Source organism: Amia ocellicauda, chromosome 10 (genome assembly GCF_036373705.1).
Source record: "Amia ocellicauda isolate fAmiCal2 chromosome 10, fAmiCal2.hap1, whole genome shotgun sequence".
In the NCBI taxonomy this organism is placed as follows: domain Eukaryota; kingdom Metazoa; phylum Chordata; class Actinopteri; order Amiiformes; family Amiidae; genus Amia; species Amia ocellicauda.
The window spans coordinates 30,172,311-30,187,331 of NC_089859.1; the positions used below are offsets into that span (position 1 = coordinate 30,172,311).

The 15,021-nt window shown below is 40.0% G+C and overlaps 1 protein-coding gene and 1 long non-coding RNA gene across 4 annotated transcripts in view; both read left to right on the forward strand.

Annotated features, from left to right (window-relative positions):
- Positions 1-3,507, forward strand: part of LOC136759636 (uncharacterized) — a 40,789-nt gene extending 37,282 nt beyond the window's left edge. Inside the window, exon 3 of the long non-coding RNA XR_010820082.1 lies at positions 1,072-3,507. This is a non-coding gene — a long non-coding RNA (uncharacterized LOC136759636). The remainder of the gene's footprint in view (positions 1-1,071) is intronic.
- Positions 3,508-7,137: 3,630 nt separating this feature from the next.
- LOC136760464 (protein Jumonji) overlaps positions 7,138-15,021 on the forward strand; it is a 139,622-nt gene continuing 131,738 nt past the window's right edge. The window contains exon 1 of one of the 3 annotated variants that reach the window (XM_066715873.1): positions 7,138-7,741. In XM_066715873.1, coding sequence (XP_066571970.1) covers positions 7,697-7,741 — 45 coding nt within the window. In that variant the 5' untranslated portion in view covers positions 7,138-7,696. Of the gene's footprint in view, positions 7,742-8,630; positions 8,722-15,021 lie in introns of those variants that run through there. The other 2 variants (XM_066715874.1, XM_066715875.1) reach the window with 2 other exon arrangements.

Consider the following 15,021-nt stretch of genomic DNA (forward strand, 5'->3'; position numbering starts at 1 on the left):
GTACAGACAAAAAACTGTGAAATAAGGAAGCCATTTAGGTGAAGAAACAATATTACGCCTCAAGAAGACCTTTGTGCAATACCCAGTTGTTCATATCTCAGTAACTGCAGTAATTGTACTTATTACAACTGTATAATTATTTTGAAAGAATAAACATATTTTTATGATTCATAAGACAGTGTACAATACCCTTACCAGAAAAAGGGGGATATTTTGAGCTGCCACCAAACTTCCCCTTTACTGCATCTGCGAGACGAGACAGTAAAATGATCAAGAATGCCAATATAGTTGTACGAGCCAGGGACTACAATGAAAAATAACAAGCAATATCTTTTTCAGCCTCAGTTTCATTACACATAATATGATGCTGCTCAACTTATGGCCTGCAGTGTGGATATAAATATAGATACACAAGAAGAAGTATCACAGCAGTAGCATGCAATTCCCAGCCAAGCAAGTCTATTGATTCATTTGTGCTTAAATGCCACTCACAGCATGTTGGAAGTGACTGAGTGTCTCAGGAGTGCTAAAAACAGCATACCTAATAGATTCTGCTCCTTTCAGTGTAAATATCAAAAAATACTTTTCTGCAATGGGCCACAACATTTGGAAGATGGAAAGAGATTTTGCTTAAATTTGTTTTCAGTTTTTAGAATTGATTTTACTTAGTTGATTAAAACAGTCTACAAATTATGACAATTGTGCAACCCAAAGGTTTTCACTTAGTTTTAATTTCCCTAAACATGGATGATTTATTATTTTGAATGGAGGATGTTCTGAAAAGGCAGTATTTGATTTTCTTCCCAGAATGATTTAGCTGGAGTCCAGAATGCCTGACAATCCAATGCCAGATCTGTCAGGGAGCAAATTAAAAGGATAGAAAGGTAAAAATGACAAGATTGTGATTTCTCAACACCCTAGTATATCATTGATCCAATATTTGATCCAGGCAGATCTTGATGAATCCCAGTGCATCCGGATGCAAAAGCAGGGTAATCCCTTGTGCAATGGCAATGCACCAGTTGCTTTGTGCTTCATTTCATCAACATTACAATCTGGCTTTTTTGACAGGTATTCACAGGCACTTGGTGGATAACTTTGGGTCGAGTCAGTCAACAACTACTGGTGGACCATGGTGAAGTGCTCACCAATGATGATCCAGACCACAACGGCTATGATCTTCCACATCTACGTCTTCTTGTTTTCTTATTAGTGTGGTAGTTTAGGTATCCACAATGACATTTTTCTAATAATTGAAAATGTCACCTGATTGCAACAAAGTCCTAGTCAAATATTTATACTTTGACATTTAAAATAGTCAGCAGCAGTCAAAAATCAATGGTATTAAAAGTGCCAACAGAACTGTATGCATTCAGCATAATACAAAAATACAAATCCAACTGTATTATGACTTACACTTTCTGGTCCCATTAGCAGAATGGGAATACTGCTCAAAATGTTCTATATGGTCACACGGAACATGGTGTACTCTCAAGGAGTCAGTGTTGTTCATTATTTCTGTTCCATTTTCCAGCTATGGACTGCATTCAGCATAGAGTTTCTAGATCCCCCAATGTATTCCAAGAGCATTCTGGACACATTTAATGGAGTTGAGACAAGGCAACATCACAGATGGTGAATTTTCCCAGTGCATGTTCATATCGCTAAACTGCTTTGCAGACTGTGCCATTACTCCTCTATGAATAAAACTATAAAGCTCAGTGGTGGCTTGATTCTGGTAGAGATGATGTTTGTTCTTGGTATATACAGACAAGAGCCTCTTTAAACACATTACTCATCAGAGATGGGAGTCCTCTTCTGGCTGTGGAGACCAGTGCTTGTACTGAAAGTGTCTAGACAACCTCAGGCATACCATGTTTTTTCTAGTGTCAAGTTTAGAGCTGATTCCTGATTCTTTGCAATACACCACAAAATCCAAGTGGCAAATCCATAGTGGTCACTTAATGGCTGACTGTTGATGACCATTGCTATTTCTATAAAAATGTATGCTCTCTTAGTTGATGGTAAGTTCAGAAACTGAATATTTACTTGATATTTTTCAATTGGCCAACTATCCAGACCCCTTAGTAATGTATATACCACAATATGTGTACATAATACTGTCCCTAGGTTTAAGATGTGATTGAACATCATGCGTATATTGGGATACGTGATGTTAATGTTGAATTGTTATTACAAATATTCATTTTGCTGGGTATGAGCAGTAGCAATAATAAGTAGGGGATATCCGTGGCAACTCTGTGTTTTGTGCCCAAACATTTTAATACAACCCAAACAGACAAATATATGACCCAAAAGTGGACAAGCAACCATTGTTTATTATACTTGCTGTCTAAAATAAACATGCTGTCGTTCCTGCTGCTTTGATGATTGTGTTAATGCATTTTGACATTTTAGACTCTGGCTCCAAATCAGACACTGAAAATGAATTAAAGGAAACAGTACAGAATGCTGTGAGGCTACAAGTGTCACATTTATGTACATTGTTTACAGCAATTTTCCATTTGTGTATAGCAACCATGTAAGTTCCATTCACTTTTTTGTTTGTTTGTTTGTTTGTTCAGTCAATGCAAATCTGTATTTACTTGTGCCTCCACAATTATTGCTCCTGTCATTATATGATTTGCCTCAGCTTACTCGATACAGTTCTAGTATTCAGATGCTTGTTTCTAGTGCTGCCCCCTATAGCACTCTTCTTACAGCGGTTGTTGTACTGTGGAAGACAGACACCTAAGGAAACTAGCGGGTTATTTACGATTGACAAGTTTTCAGACTGTGGCTGGAAAAAAAAAATAGATGGCCTCATGGATTATTTTACTGTTTTATTGCTCCAGATCGGTAGGGTTGGTCTGTTGATAACAAAGAATGATGTTAGTATAATCTGAATATGTATCAGTGGGTGTGTTTTTATTTAATAGAGCGTTCCCATCATAGAAAACCTTTGATGCTATCCATTGTCTTTTTTACTCATTCATTGTACCTGAATGCATTGCCTCAATCTTTCTTGTTGTTCAATGTAATGTGTGGCCAAATGTATTTCTATTTCATGTACTAATGGTGTTACCCCTTGTAATGAATGTGAGTCACCTTAAATGACTTTGTTTTGTACTGATTTGTCGAATGGATGTAAATAAGATCCACCTGGACTGGTTTCTGCATGTCAAACAGTGGATGTGTCGCATTTTTTTTTCTTTGGTGTGTTCTTCACATATGAGAACAGATGTTATTTTCAACATCTGTTCTCATCACAGATGCCTGTAAAAAAGGAAAGGGTTATTATTGGGCCCAGTCTTAGTAAGAATGCCCCCCAATAAAGCTGTCAGAACAAATACATTAATAAACCATGACATGTGCAGAGAAGTTGGATTAATTCAATCTGGTCTTCTACAAAAAAGTTTGTATTTTCAAGTCTCTACATGAACTGATTGACTGATATTTGTTTCATTTCTTTGTGAAGAGGTTGTTTTCTTTCTTTTTTTCTTTTTGTTCCTGTTTAGTTGTCATTTTGGACACAGTCCCTTACATTAAAGATTCACCTAAATAAACTGCTCCAAACATGTTTTCAAATGCATTGGCCTTATATAAACAGAAACAGTCAAGCTGTGAGGGCTGCACAGTAGCTGAATCTGAAATAATTTTGAGAAAAATACATAAAGATTTCCATGATGTAAATTGAAAAGCAGCCAATACTGAACTAAGCTAATTACGGCGGATTTATGATGTGAAAATCAATAGAATTTGCAGGTCTCTCTATGATAGCAGACTGAAAAAGTATTATAAAATAAGCTGTTTTCCCCAACCCATTAGTCACTTTTCTAATCTATTTAAAATCTGATATTTACCGGAATTCAGATATTTCAGTATGACACTTCTTAAACCACAATACCAGATAGTTACATAATCTGGTTACATGAGACATATAACAATATACACTTATGCTCAAAATGATGTCTTTACACAAGCCAGTGGTTAATGTATAGTTTATTTTCATTGTAGGCCTGTTTTGTGGAAATAAATATGCCAATTTCATAGTGTTATTAAATGATGTGTTATTATTTATTTAGTTATTTAAAAACCAAAGTGAGAATAAAATGGACAGTGATGTCTTCTATATACAATATGTTAGAATAGATGGTCTGGATAAATACAAACATGTACTACTCAGCAATGTACCTGACTTGTAAGGAGTATTTAAAGAGTGTAAATGTACTTCCTTCACATGGTTGCAATACATGTGTACAGACAGAGGGGAACCTAATTAGAATTATGTTTGGAATTAGTTATATATTATCAGCAGCAGCCTTCATCGATCCATTTCTGAATGAAGGCCTCCCCAAGATCTTTCCACTTGTTTCAGTAAGCTTCTTATTGCCTTCCCATCTTTGATGTGGTCTTCTTCTAGGTCTTTATTCATCTCTATAGCTTATTTTGTCCATCTTTGATCTGTTCTTCTTGCAATGTGTCTGGCCCATTGCCATTTTATAATTTTCACAGTTTCAGTGGTCACACTTTTGTTTGTTCTCAGATCCATTTATTTCCCTGTCCCATCTTGATACAAGCATGCATCTTTCCATGCTATTTGGGTTGTTTCCATTTTTTGTTATTTTTATGTTTATTGACCAGTTTTCAGAGTCATAATATATATATATATATATATATATATATATATATATATATGTTGGGAGGCGAATTGTCAAAAAGAGGAACAACTCATGGCAGTCAGGTGCTCTCCCTCATTAATTTGGGATCCCAGAAGGCGCAGTTCCCCCACCATGTTGTTAGCCACTAAAAATCTGTACACTGATCAGCCATAACATTATGACCACCTGCCTAATATTGTGTAGGTCCCCCTTTTGCCGCAAAAACAGCCCTGACCCATTGAGGCATGGACTCCACTATACCTCTGAAGGTGTGCTGTGGTATCTGGCACCAAGACGTTAGCAGCAGATCCTTTAAGTCCTGTAAGTTGTGAGGTGGGGCCTCCATGGATCGGACTTGTTTGTCCAGCACATCCCACAGATGCTCGATTGGATTGAGATCTGGGGAATTTGGAGGCCAAGTCAACACCTTGAACTAGTGATTCATCAGACCAGGCCACCTTCTTCCATTGCTCCGTGGTCCAGTTCTGATGCTCACGTGCCCATTGTAGGCGCTTTCGGCAGTGGACAGGGGTCAGCATGGACACCCTGACTGGTCTGCGGCTACGCAGCCCCATACACAACAAACTGCGATGCACTGTGTGTTCTGACACCTTTCTATCAGAACCAGCATTCACTTTTTCAGCAATTTGAGCTACAGTAGCTCGTCTGTTGGATCGGACCACACGGGCCAGCCTTCGCTCCCCACGTGCATCAATGAGCCTTGGCCGCCCATGACCCTGTCACCGGTTCACCGCTTTTCCTTCCTTGGACCACTTTTGATAGGTACTGACCACTGCAGATCGGGAACACCCCACAAGAGCTGCAGTTTTGGAGATGCTCTGACCCAGTCGTCTAGCCATCACAATTTGGCCCTTGTCAAAGTCCCTCAGATCCTTACGCTTGCCCATTTTTCCTGCTTCTAACACATCAACTCTGGGGACAAAATGTTCACTTGCTGCCTAATATATCCCACCCACTGACAGGTGCAATGAAAACAAGATCATCAGTGTCAGTGGTCATAATGTTATGGCTGATCAGTGTATATATGTACTTATCAACAGATCAACATGAATGACTAAAAACAGCCATTGGTAAACTTATAGCAGTGGTACTGGACTATGGCTTTAGTCTTTATTATACATTAAAACTATACCACACTGTCATCACTAGACTGATATTTGACTAGTCATCTAACAGTCATATCCACTTGACTGCAAAATTATAGCCATCCAAACATCCAGCTGCCCCAAATAGCCTCCCACCTGGTACAAGCAGACACTTTGATGTGCTGAAGTCATGGAGCATCATACTGTACTTTCATCAATTCAGACCAAATTCATCAAGCAGTTTTAAAACTCAGTTGAGTCATGAGTCTAGGAAATTAAGTTCTCCATTTCTGTGTGTGTGTGTGATTCAACAGTAGATGCTAAAGCCTTGCAAGAGAATTGCTTAGGTCCACTTCATTTAAACACTTGAACCATGCTTTAGCACTCGTCTGTGGCCTTACATTACTTCTCCCTTTTTATCTACCTGCCTATCGACATTCATCCAGACATCAAAATATACAATGTGGTGGGCCAACAAGTTTCTCATTTTGTAACCTTGATAAACTCTTTAATCTGACCACAATACCATAAGAGGGATGTATAATTCGTAATGTATTCATAACGCACACTCTATATATTATCCATGAACTTTTTATTACAATATGGGTCACATAAAAGTTAGATTAATCTTGACCATGTTGGCCAAATAATGCTTGATATCAAGCATTATTTGGCCAACATGGTCTTGTATAGGCTGCACAGACCTCCTCTTCAGTGCAGACCTAGGAAATCAAACGTTTCAAAGACACTTTCATAGCAAGGGGTAACCCAGGTGACAATGTATCATTGCAGCCTCATTGTTAAATGTTGCAGCAACGTTGTGTGTTACTAGGGAACAGTTTATTACGACATATCTGCGTTCACATCGTACCCAATTCCACGAGTTCCTCTTCCAAGACCCAAAAGAGAAGTTATCCTTCTCAAAGAGGCAATGAAACACGAGAGAGCGTGGAATAAGCAAATGAAATGCAGAGGGCGCCCTTTTTCATCCTCGCCGGCTGCAAATGCAGAACAACAAGCCACGATTGGCGATACCGTGATCTAACGCTAATGCATCTGTGTAGGGTGGGGGTGACACATGCAACAGACTCAAAAACACAAGCCAACCCATGTGCGTGCGTCCGTCCGACTGGGCGAGAAGAAACGTGCCCGCAGATATCCGCAGGCGCGCTCGAGTCTGCCCGGCTCCACCAATGAGAGCGGCGGGATCGAGCAGATCTGCGCAGCCCGGCGGACGTCTGCGCTCCGCGAAAGGCGACCCGTGTTCCCCGTCAGAAAGAGGTATTTGTAGCCGGTCCCTAATGAAGCGGCCCTTTAAAAGTTACCGCTGTGCCGTGCCTCCGCTGTGATAGGCTGCAGCCCTGGAAGAAAGGACGGCCGGCGCTTAGTGCAGATCAGCAGCGCCGCCGGAGCAGTCACTCCTCGTCTGCGAGCTGCAGCCACAACGTGACTGCGAACCTCTTATTTATTTTGTTACATTTAAATCCCCTTCCCGGACAAGATGTAACTTCCAACAGTGCACACACACACACACACACACGCACGCGTACGTCACAATACTGTTCAGTCGCGAGCGAGAACGGAGAGTGAATGACGTCCTCCTTTTTGGGCCACGAATGGAAGATATCCTTGCGAATCATGACGAGTCTGTTCTGCCGAAGTGCTTTTTTTGTTTGATTGTGTTTTCCTTCTCATCGTGGATCTCTAACTTGGGATTATTCCGACCACATCCAGGCGAGCCCCTGTAGCTCCAGCGAAGGCAATAAAGAAGAGAGGAATAATAAACCCACACTGACCTGGGATTTAAATCGGCTTGTGGTGTGTGTTTGAGAAGAGAGAGAGAGAGAGAGAGAGATCACAATAATAATAATCAAAAAAGAAAATTCATGTGGCGATTCTCTCTTTAGCAAACCCGATTTGGATTGCAGAATGAGCAAGGAACGACCCAAGAGGAATATTATTCAAAAGAAATATGTAAGTGCCCTCTTTTTTTTTTTTTTTTTTTTCTTTTTCTTTTCTTAATCCGCTGGAGTGGGAGATAATGCTGGGTTTATTGACCTGAACAAGTTTGCACGTCCGATTCGCTTGTTTTGAGGGAAATGCATGGAGGGCTTGAATCCGCTGCTGTCTGGTTAGCACACAAGGGCACTATAATGTATGTGCTGTCTCCTCACTGGGTATAGATTCAATTCACGCTGAAATGGGCACTGATTTGGAGTGCGCGGCGTCTTCCATATCTCATCTCTTTTATTTAATGGCTTGCTGATCTCCCGTGCAAAGAAGACCATCACATCACATCACACCGACTTGCATTTGTTTAGATTGCATTAATAGAGGGGGGGTAAATGTTGTTTTCCCTAGTAACTGTAACAAGAAATGGCTTTGTTTGCTCTTTAATATATAGTTCTCTGTCTCTTTTTTTGGTGGAGCCGTGCAGCAGCCATATATATATATCTATATATCTATATCGCCTCTGGCTTTTTCCGGGTTTCCATTTCCAGATGCCAGAGCAATTCTTTAATCTACTGTCATATTGCCATCGATTTACTGGAGTTTAATGACGGCGCTCAGATGCGAGCGCATTACCGAGCGGGGGTGGGAGATGCTGATTTTCGGGGGGCTTTGCGAGGAAAGGCACGTTTGCAGGAGTGCAGGCCACCGAAGCGTGCGCCGATAGGGGGGTTGTTTGATCTTTAAATGTCTTGCTAAGAGGGGAGGCGAACAAAAATACCCCCCCCCCCCCCGTCTTTGGATGTCGTCTTCACGGGGCAGAGCGGCATGCAGTGAACTTCGCCGATCGGAATCGGGGCTGCTTTGGCGGCGCCTGGGAGCCCAGGTCTTGCGATGGCGTGCGGGGACTTGTTTTTGTTTCGGGTGGCACGTTTCTCCGGGTGACCTCTGAGTGGCTGCAGCAGCTGGGGCTCGGTTGCCCCGATTATTCCCCGACATTATTGGTAAATGTGGCACCGGGGAGGGATTTCAGTCTAATCGGGGGGTGTTAAACACGCTGCCGATTCCGCGCACGGAGAGATGACATATTTAGGGATCGTTTTAAAGAAGGGAGTCATTCCAGTCGCATTGCAGAGGTTCACGTTGTGATAGAGAGCAGCAACCATTTTATCTGGGCAAGAAATAATCCTGCAACTCGTTAGGGGTTGGGGAAAGCAACCCGGCTCGGGTTATTCGAGTCACTGAAGAGTGGTAGGCAGAGACATTTTTCATGCCGGGTTTAGTTTTATGTAAGGGGTTTAAAAAAAAAATAAAAAATAAAAAATAAAAAAAAATGTGTGCAGCAAAACAAAGACGTGTCTGGGGCCGAGTCGCTCAGCACATTTCTGTAACCCGATTTCGCATGTTCACCTCTAACTTACTGGGCATGTCCTGCTGTCTGGGAGTAGAAGCGGGCTTTTAACCTTCAAGAAATATGGCATTGCTTGGCACTGCCACGCTTCCCTTGAATAACTATTGATCGCAAACTTCACCCCCCACTCCCCCGGCACGTCTCTTGCATGCGGATCGGACTTTTCTGCAGTATTTAATCACTCAAGTAACTCGTCTGTTTTATTAATTTGCATAATGGGAGTGTTATCTTGACACCCCTCACACTGCAGGATCAGCCGGCTGCTGGATGTTGCTCCCCGTTTTTATTTGCACCCGTGTGGATGATGTTTTAAAGCAACAGGTCGATTGTAGCGATTCCGCGTGTCGGGAGAGGCCACATTTCATTTGATGACGTCACAAAGGAGTTAGTTTTCTGGCCCTTTGCGACTGGCCTTGCAAGCTGCAGGACATTCGATTTGTAATGTATATTGCATGTGTATAGATCTGTTTTGAAGTTCATAGCAGAGAGTGATGTGATCAGACGTGAAGTAAAGCATCCGTGGCTGTTTTTCTTTTTTTTCTTTTTAAGCCCGTTTCAGTCGGACAACTTGCATTTTAAAGTGCTGCATTTAAATACCCCCTTGTGAAGTGAACAGACTTTTCATCTGTAAAACAAAACGCACATCAATCCATCTCTCAAGTTTCGAGCATCAGGGAATGATTTGTCTGAGGCTTTTAAAACTTATGATGTCATAGTTGGGCTCATTTCTATGCAGCTGATCACATATAGGATCGAGCTGTGAAATCTGTTTTTCACATAAGTTATTTGTCATACAGTGACGCCTTTGCAATTATTATTATTCTAAAGAGTTTCCTAGTAATTTGGCAATGATACAGAACGTCTGATGTATTAAAATAAACTACTGAAACAGAAAGGCTGATAGGTGGAATCCAGAGATGTTAGATTAATTTGTTACAATATGTGCATGTTCTATGTATGATCTTGACGTTCAGTTTTCTTATGAACTCCTTATCATGGAATTAACCTAAATAAGTGTCTACTCACAACAGAGCAATCTGTGCAAAAGTAAAACTTAAATTCAGTTGGAACCCAACTGGTCTGTGCCCTTGCTTGGACATATTGAGATTTTAAAGAGGGCAATTGTGATGGTGGGAGGCTTTTGTCACATAGCGCTTGGCTGGATTGTTATTAATCGAAGGCTTTATCTATGAGTAGAGCTTGCTCTGAGTGAAATAGTTTTAAGTGCTTTCAGAACAACAGTAACAGACTGATTGCTTTAAAATTGGCTTTTCAGAATGAATGCTTTTGAAACATTGCTACCAAAATTCCTTTTATCAAGTTAAAATTAGTTTTTGAGACTAGTTGGCCTTTTTCCCCCCTGATTCACAGGTGGCTATTTGCTAGTAATTCATTATGAACTGCCAGATATCACTGCAAAGCATTAATGATTTTTGCTTTTTTGGCCGGTTCTTCAACTAAATTTGTATGTTACCAGTAGATACAGCATGTATGCACACTCACATTTATTTATAATGTACATGTGTGCTTCTAGTTAGTATACCTAGCATGTTATCCTATTAGAAATATTTGGTCTGCAGCCTGGGTGCATTTGGGTTGCGTTTAACAGTTTACAACCCTCCCATTATGGTTTTAGATTCCATTCAGAATTAAGCCTAGACCAAATCTGAACTTTGACCTGCCCATGAATGGCAAATTACAAACTCTGTTGCGGTTTAATTTATAGTTATAAGCCAATTTCTTCTACTTAAAAATGCTGTTGGGTAGAAGTTTATAATTTTCCCAATCATGGATACATCACATTTTTTATTTGGTCTAGGCCTAGAAAGGTTAATTCTTAATATTGTGCCACTTTATAGGTCATCTGCAATAACTTCAAGCCTAAGACTCTAAAGGGATAACCAAGGGAACTCTTTCTTTTGAGTCATGCCAAGAACAAAGCATCACCTCATAAACTTTAAATTGGACTAGTGACTCACACGTTATAGAAAGGGCCATGGTTTTAGGCTTTGAGCTCACGCCCACAGGCAATTGTATTGGATCTACGCACATGATTTGGCCGTCATTGTGTTTAAATTCCTTTCTCAGGGAAGTTATTCAATTAAAATGCCATATAACAATAATGGTGACCTTTCACCTTAAACTATGATGAATGTGCTGCTTACCAAATAGGATTCAGTGGAATATCATAACGGCATCACCTGCCAGGACTTGATACATTTGTTCATACTATTCCCTATAACAGCCATTGCTCATTAAGGAAGTCCAACAGCAGTTAAACCAGAAATGTAGAAACCCTCAAAGTATTTTCTTAGCAGATATGTTAATCAACATACTGTATCTTTTCCTTATTTCGCATTGTAAAAGAAAATAAAAAAGGCTGTGCTTCAGTTTACTACTAAATTGTTTTAGAATGCATATCTGTATGCTAAGTGGGGTTCATCTTGTTTGACAGGGTTCATTTAAAACAAAAAAAAAGTTGGTGTCAGACTTTTGGGTACTTTCAACAATAGTAAGACAAGCCCTGTGAACTAATGTTCCTGGTAACTCTAGGCTGCAGCTGTGTCCCGCTCTCTAATTGGAAAGCTAAACACAAACACGTCTATGTGGAACTAGGCTGTTACCAAAAATCCCTTTAAAACCTGGCACGCAATTTGGCAAGGAAAAGCAGAATATTAAATTGCAGGTACGTTTTTAAGAGGCCTCCTGGACATCTCGCAGGCCCTGTTTTAATCAGGGAAACCTCTGTATACAATGTGGCTCCCATTTAAAGCTTACTTCCCCAGCATTCATCCTCTTTCCCCTCAGCCTAACTAAACCTTCTGTCTGTGTGATGTGTACCTCTGTTTGACATCTTAAGTGGCAGCTTCACAATTTTCAATACCAGTTTTAGTCTGCATTCATTAAAGCAAATCTCCCCAGAAGTATGTATTAACACTCTTTCTTTTGGCGATTCATAAAGTGTAATAGTTAACCTCTAACAGACATGCATGTCAAAGTCAGATATTACTGATGCATACTTAGAGGTGTTCTTTAAGTGTGGGCATTTGTGGTTTCTTCGAAGAAATAAGTGACTATGTTCTGCAAAACACAAAGCAACTGTTCAATTTTGTCTAGTAAAGTTCAGACAATCTTTTCCTTTAGGTTACAAGTTCTCCGCCCCCCCCCCCCTCCCCCCCAGATTAACCTTTCATTTTAGAGTTCTTGTTGTGTTACTTGGCTGCTGTTGATGGAAATCGGGTTTAACCAAATCAGGCAAAGTTAGGTTCAAGACACAAAACAAAAAGAAAAACAGAACCTGGAACAGACATCCCTAGAGCCACTACTTAGACCAGGGCTCTTGCCCTACTAATTTAACCTCTGCTTAATTAGCATAAGACTATTATACATGCTTGACTTAACTGTTTCCCTTGTAACAAGAGCGCAAGTTGTTTTTTTCACATGCACAAGGGATAGTGTTATAAAAATTCATCTGTAAAGAGTAGAAGATGGAGAAAAAGCAAACGTGTTAATGTAATTACAGTTCCCCGATTGATAGACTTAAGTGTAACACAGCCAGAGAAACACAGTAACATTTTACTGTTTGGTAAAGAAGCCTGAACTCGTGGTGGTTTATGATTAATGGTTTCTTCTGATGCAGCAAACCTGTCAGATTTCAGCACCAGGTTCATATTGTTTTTTTTGTGTTTATCAGGATTAAGGACAAGGCAGATGGGGGAAGGGGGTTAGTGATGTTGCAGCAATTTTTTTAAATTGTCATTTAGTTTAACAGAATGTGACAATAAGACCAGAGTTAACATGGATAATATTGCCATTTTGTGCAGAACAAGCCCCTATTTAGACCCAGCTGGGGCTCAGCTCTAATTCATTGCTGTACGCTGGGATAAGCACAGCTGCTCTGGGGCCTTTACAAATGTAAAGAAGCTGTCAGTGTTTATTTCATCAGGCACACAACTGATGAGGCCAAGTTGAAGAATCCATTGCAGTGTGTGGCGCACAAAAAGAAACAAAACAGAATACGGTGCCGGCCTGCAAAGCCTGAACGAGTTCTGCAGCTTTAAAATTTAAATGCGAGCCTTGAGTTGACCCTCAAGGTTGTCGTGTTTTGTGTCCAGGCTCAGCTGAGCTTCATTTAACCTTATGTTTTAGCGCAAACGGTCTTTAAAATTTACGTGTTTGACATGCTAGAATTCAGTGCTTTATTCTCAAGAGGCAGGGCATTAAAGTAGGAGGGTTTGATAGGCTCTGAAATGAAAAAAGATGAGAACTGGATAAGGTACATTTTCATTATATGATTTTTATTTTCACTTTTACGCCGTTCAAGAACAGTTACAATTTTGCCTTCTAATGATGTTTTTCGTTTTTTTTTCTACACTAATTACATCGGTAAACCTGTATTAAAATGCCCTTTTATGCTGTGTATTTTGTTTTTCCCCCGGGGAATAAAGCGGTGTAGTGATTATAGAGAAGCACTTTTTGAAGTACACGGGAACTAAATTATCATCTTGACATCTATTTCTAAGCCGTTGTGTTTTAGTTATTTGGTTTTCTCATTTTAAATCAATAGATTTGTATGACAATAAATCATCGCTTACTAACATTCATAATGGTCATTATTCAGAACTTCACTAATTGTCTATATTACTGTATCCGTGTATTTGATTTGTATCCTTTTATGTTAATAAATTCCTGTTTGAAAACGTGGCCAATTTAACATAACATTTCAAACCTCTTCCACATGTTTCACCAATTGGTCTCATGAAGCAATTTTTTGTTGTCAAATATATGAAGCTGCTTTTCTCATGTAATAAGACATTGAATTTATGAATGTCTGAGAGGCCTTTAGTTTGACTGACTTTAATGCTTCTTGGAGAATCAATGATGAAAAATGAATAGATGGATTTACTAACTTAACTTTAATAACTTTTCACCAGAAGCATCTCTGAGAATAAGAGTAGACTATGTTCTACATGAGTGTTTATGTTCAGACCACTGAATGGGCTGCTGTCCTTTTTAATTACAGGAAATTAGCTGTAAATTATTCCTGTTAATCGTTTTTTGGAAATTTCTGCTCTGAGGACTGTTCTTCCATGAACATTTTGCACTGACAAAAACAAACAAACACAAAAATCAACCAACAAACACACCCTTTTGACAGCGTTAATGATGAACTTTGGGGCGGGAAAGAACTAATGTGAAACCGTCCGACTCGTGAGTCCTGAATTAAAACGCAGAAGTAGTCTATTGTGATGACGTCAAAGCCCAGGGCTACGATATGCAAATTCCGTCATTTTTCTTTCCCCCAGCGAGTGCAGAGCCAGTAACGTGCTGAATGAAGATTCAAAAGGTTCCCAGCTGGCACAACAAGCTCTCCGAAGGAACACTGGGTAGAAACTGGCACTGGCTTGAGATCAACACAAATGTGAACTGTTCTGTGTGTCTGGTTGTTTTGTTTACAGAGAGAGCACGGAGTCTTGGAATGCTCAGAGACACGGATCTCTGAAAGAAACTGTGACATTATGCAAGAGCAGCATTTTTTTGTTTTCGCATTAGTTTCAAACAGTCTCTCATTGTGCCTGCCAGCGAATGATGTTCCAGTTTACTGCATCATTACTGGGGCTCTTCTCTTTTCTGACTGCAATTAGACCTAATCAGCTGCAGACGGATCTACCATTGTATTATCCTTTCTGTTTTTGGGTGTGTTTTAGAGGTTGTTTTTTTGTTTGTTTTTAATCAAGTGATCGTTCCAAATCAATGTGTTGCATATTGAATGAACGTAACTTTTTATATTTTGCATAACAAAATACAAATCATACTGTGGTCAGTGCGCGCACACTCAAAAATCAACCCCCCAGCATACACCGAATCAGTCTAAACCCCGTTTAAAACAAAG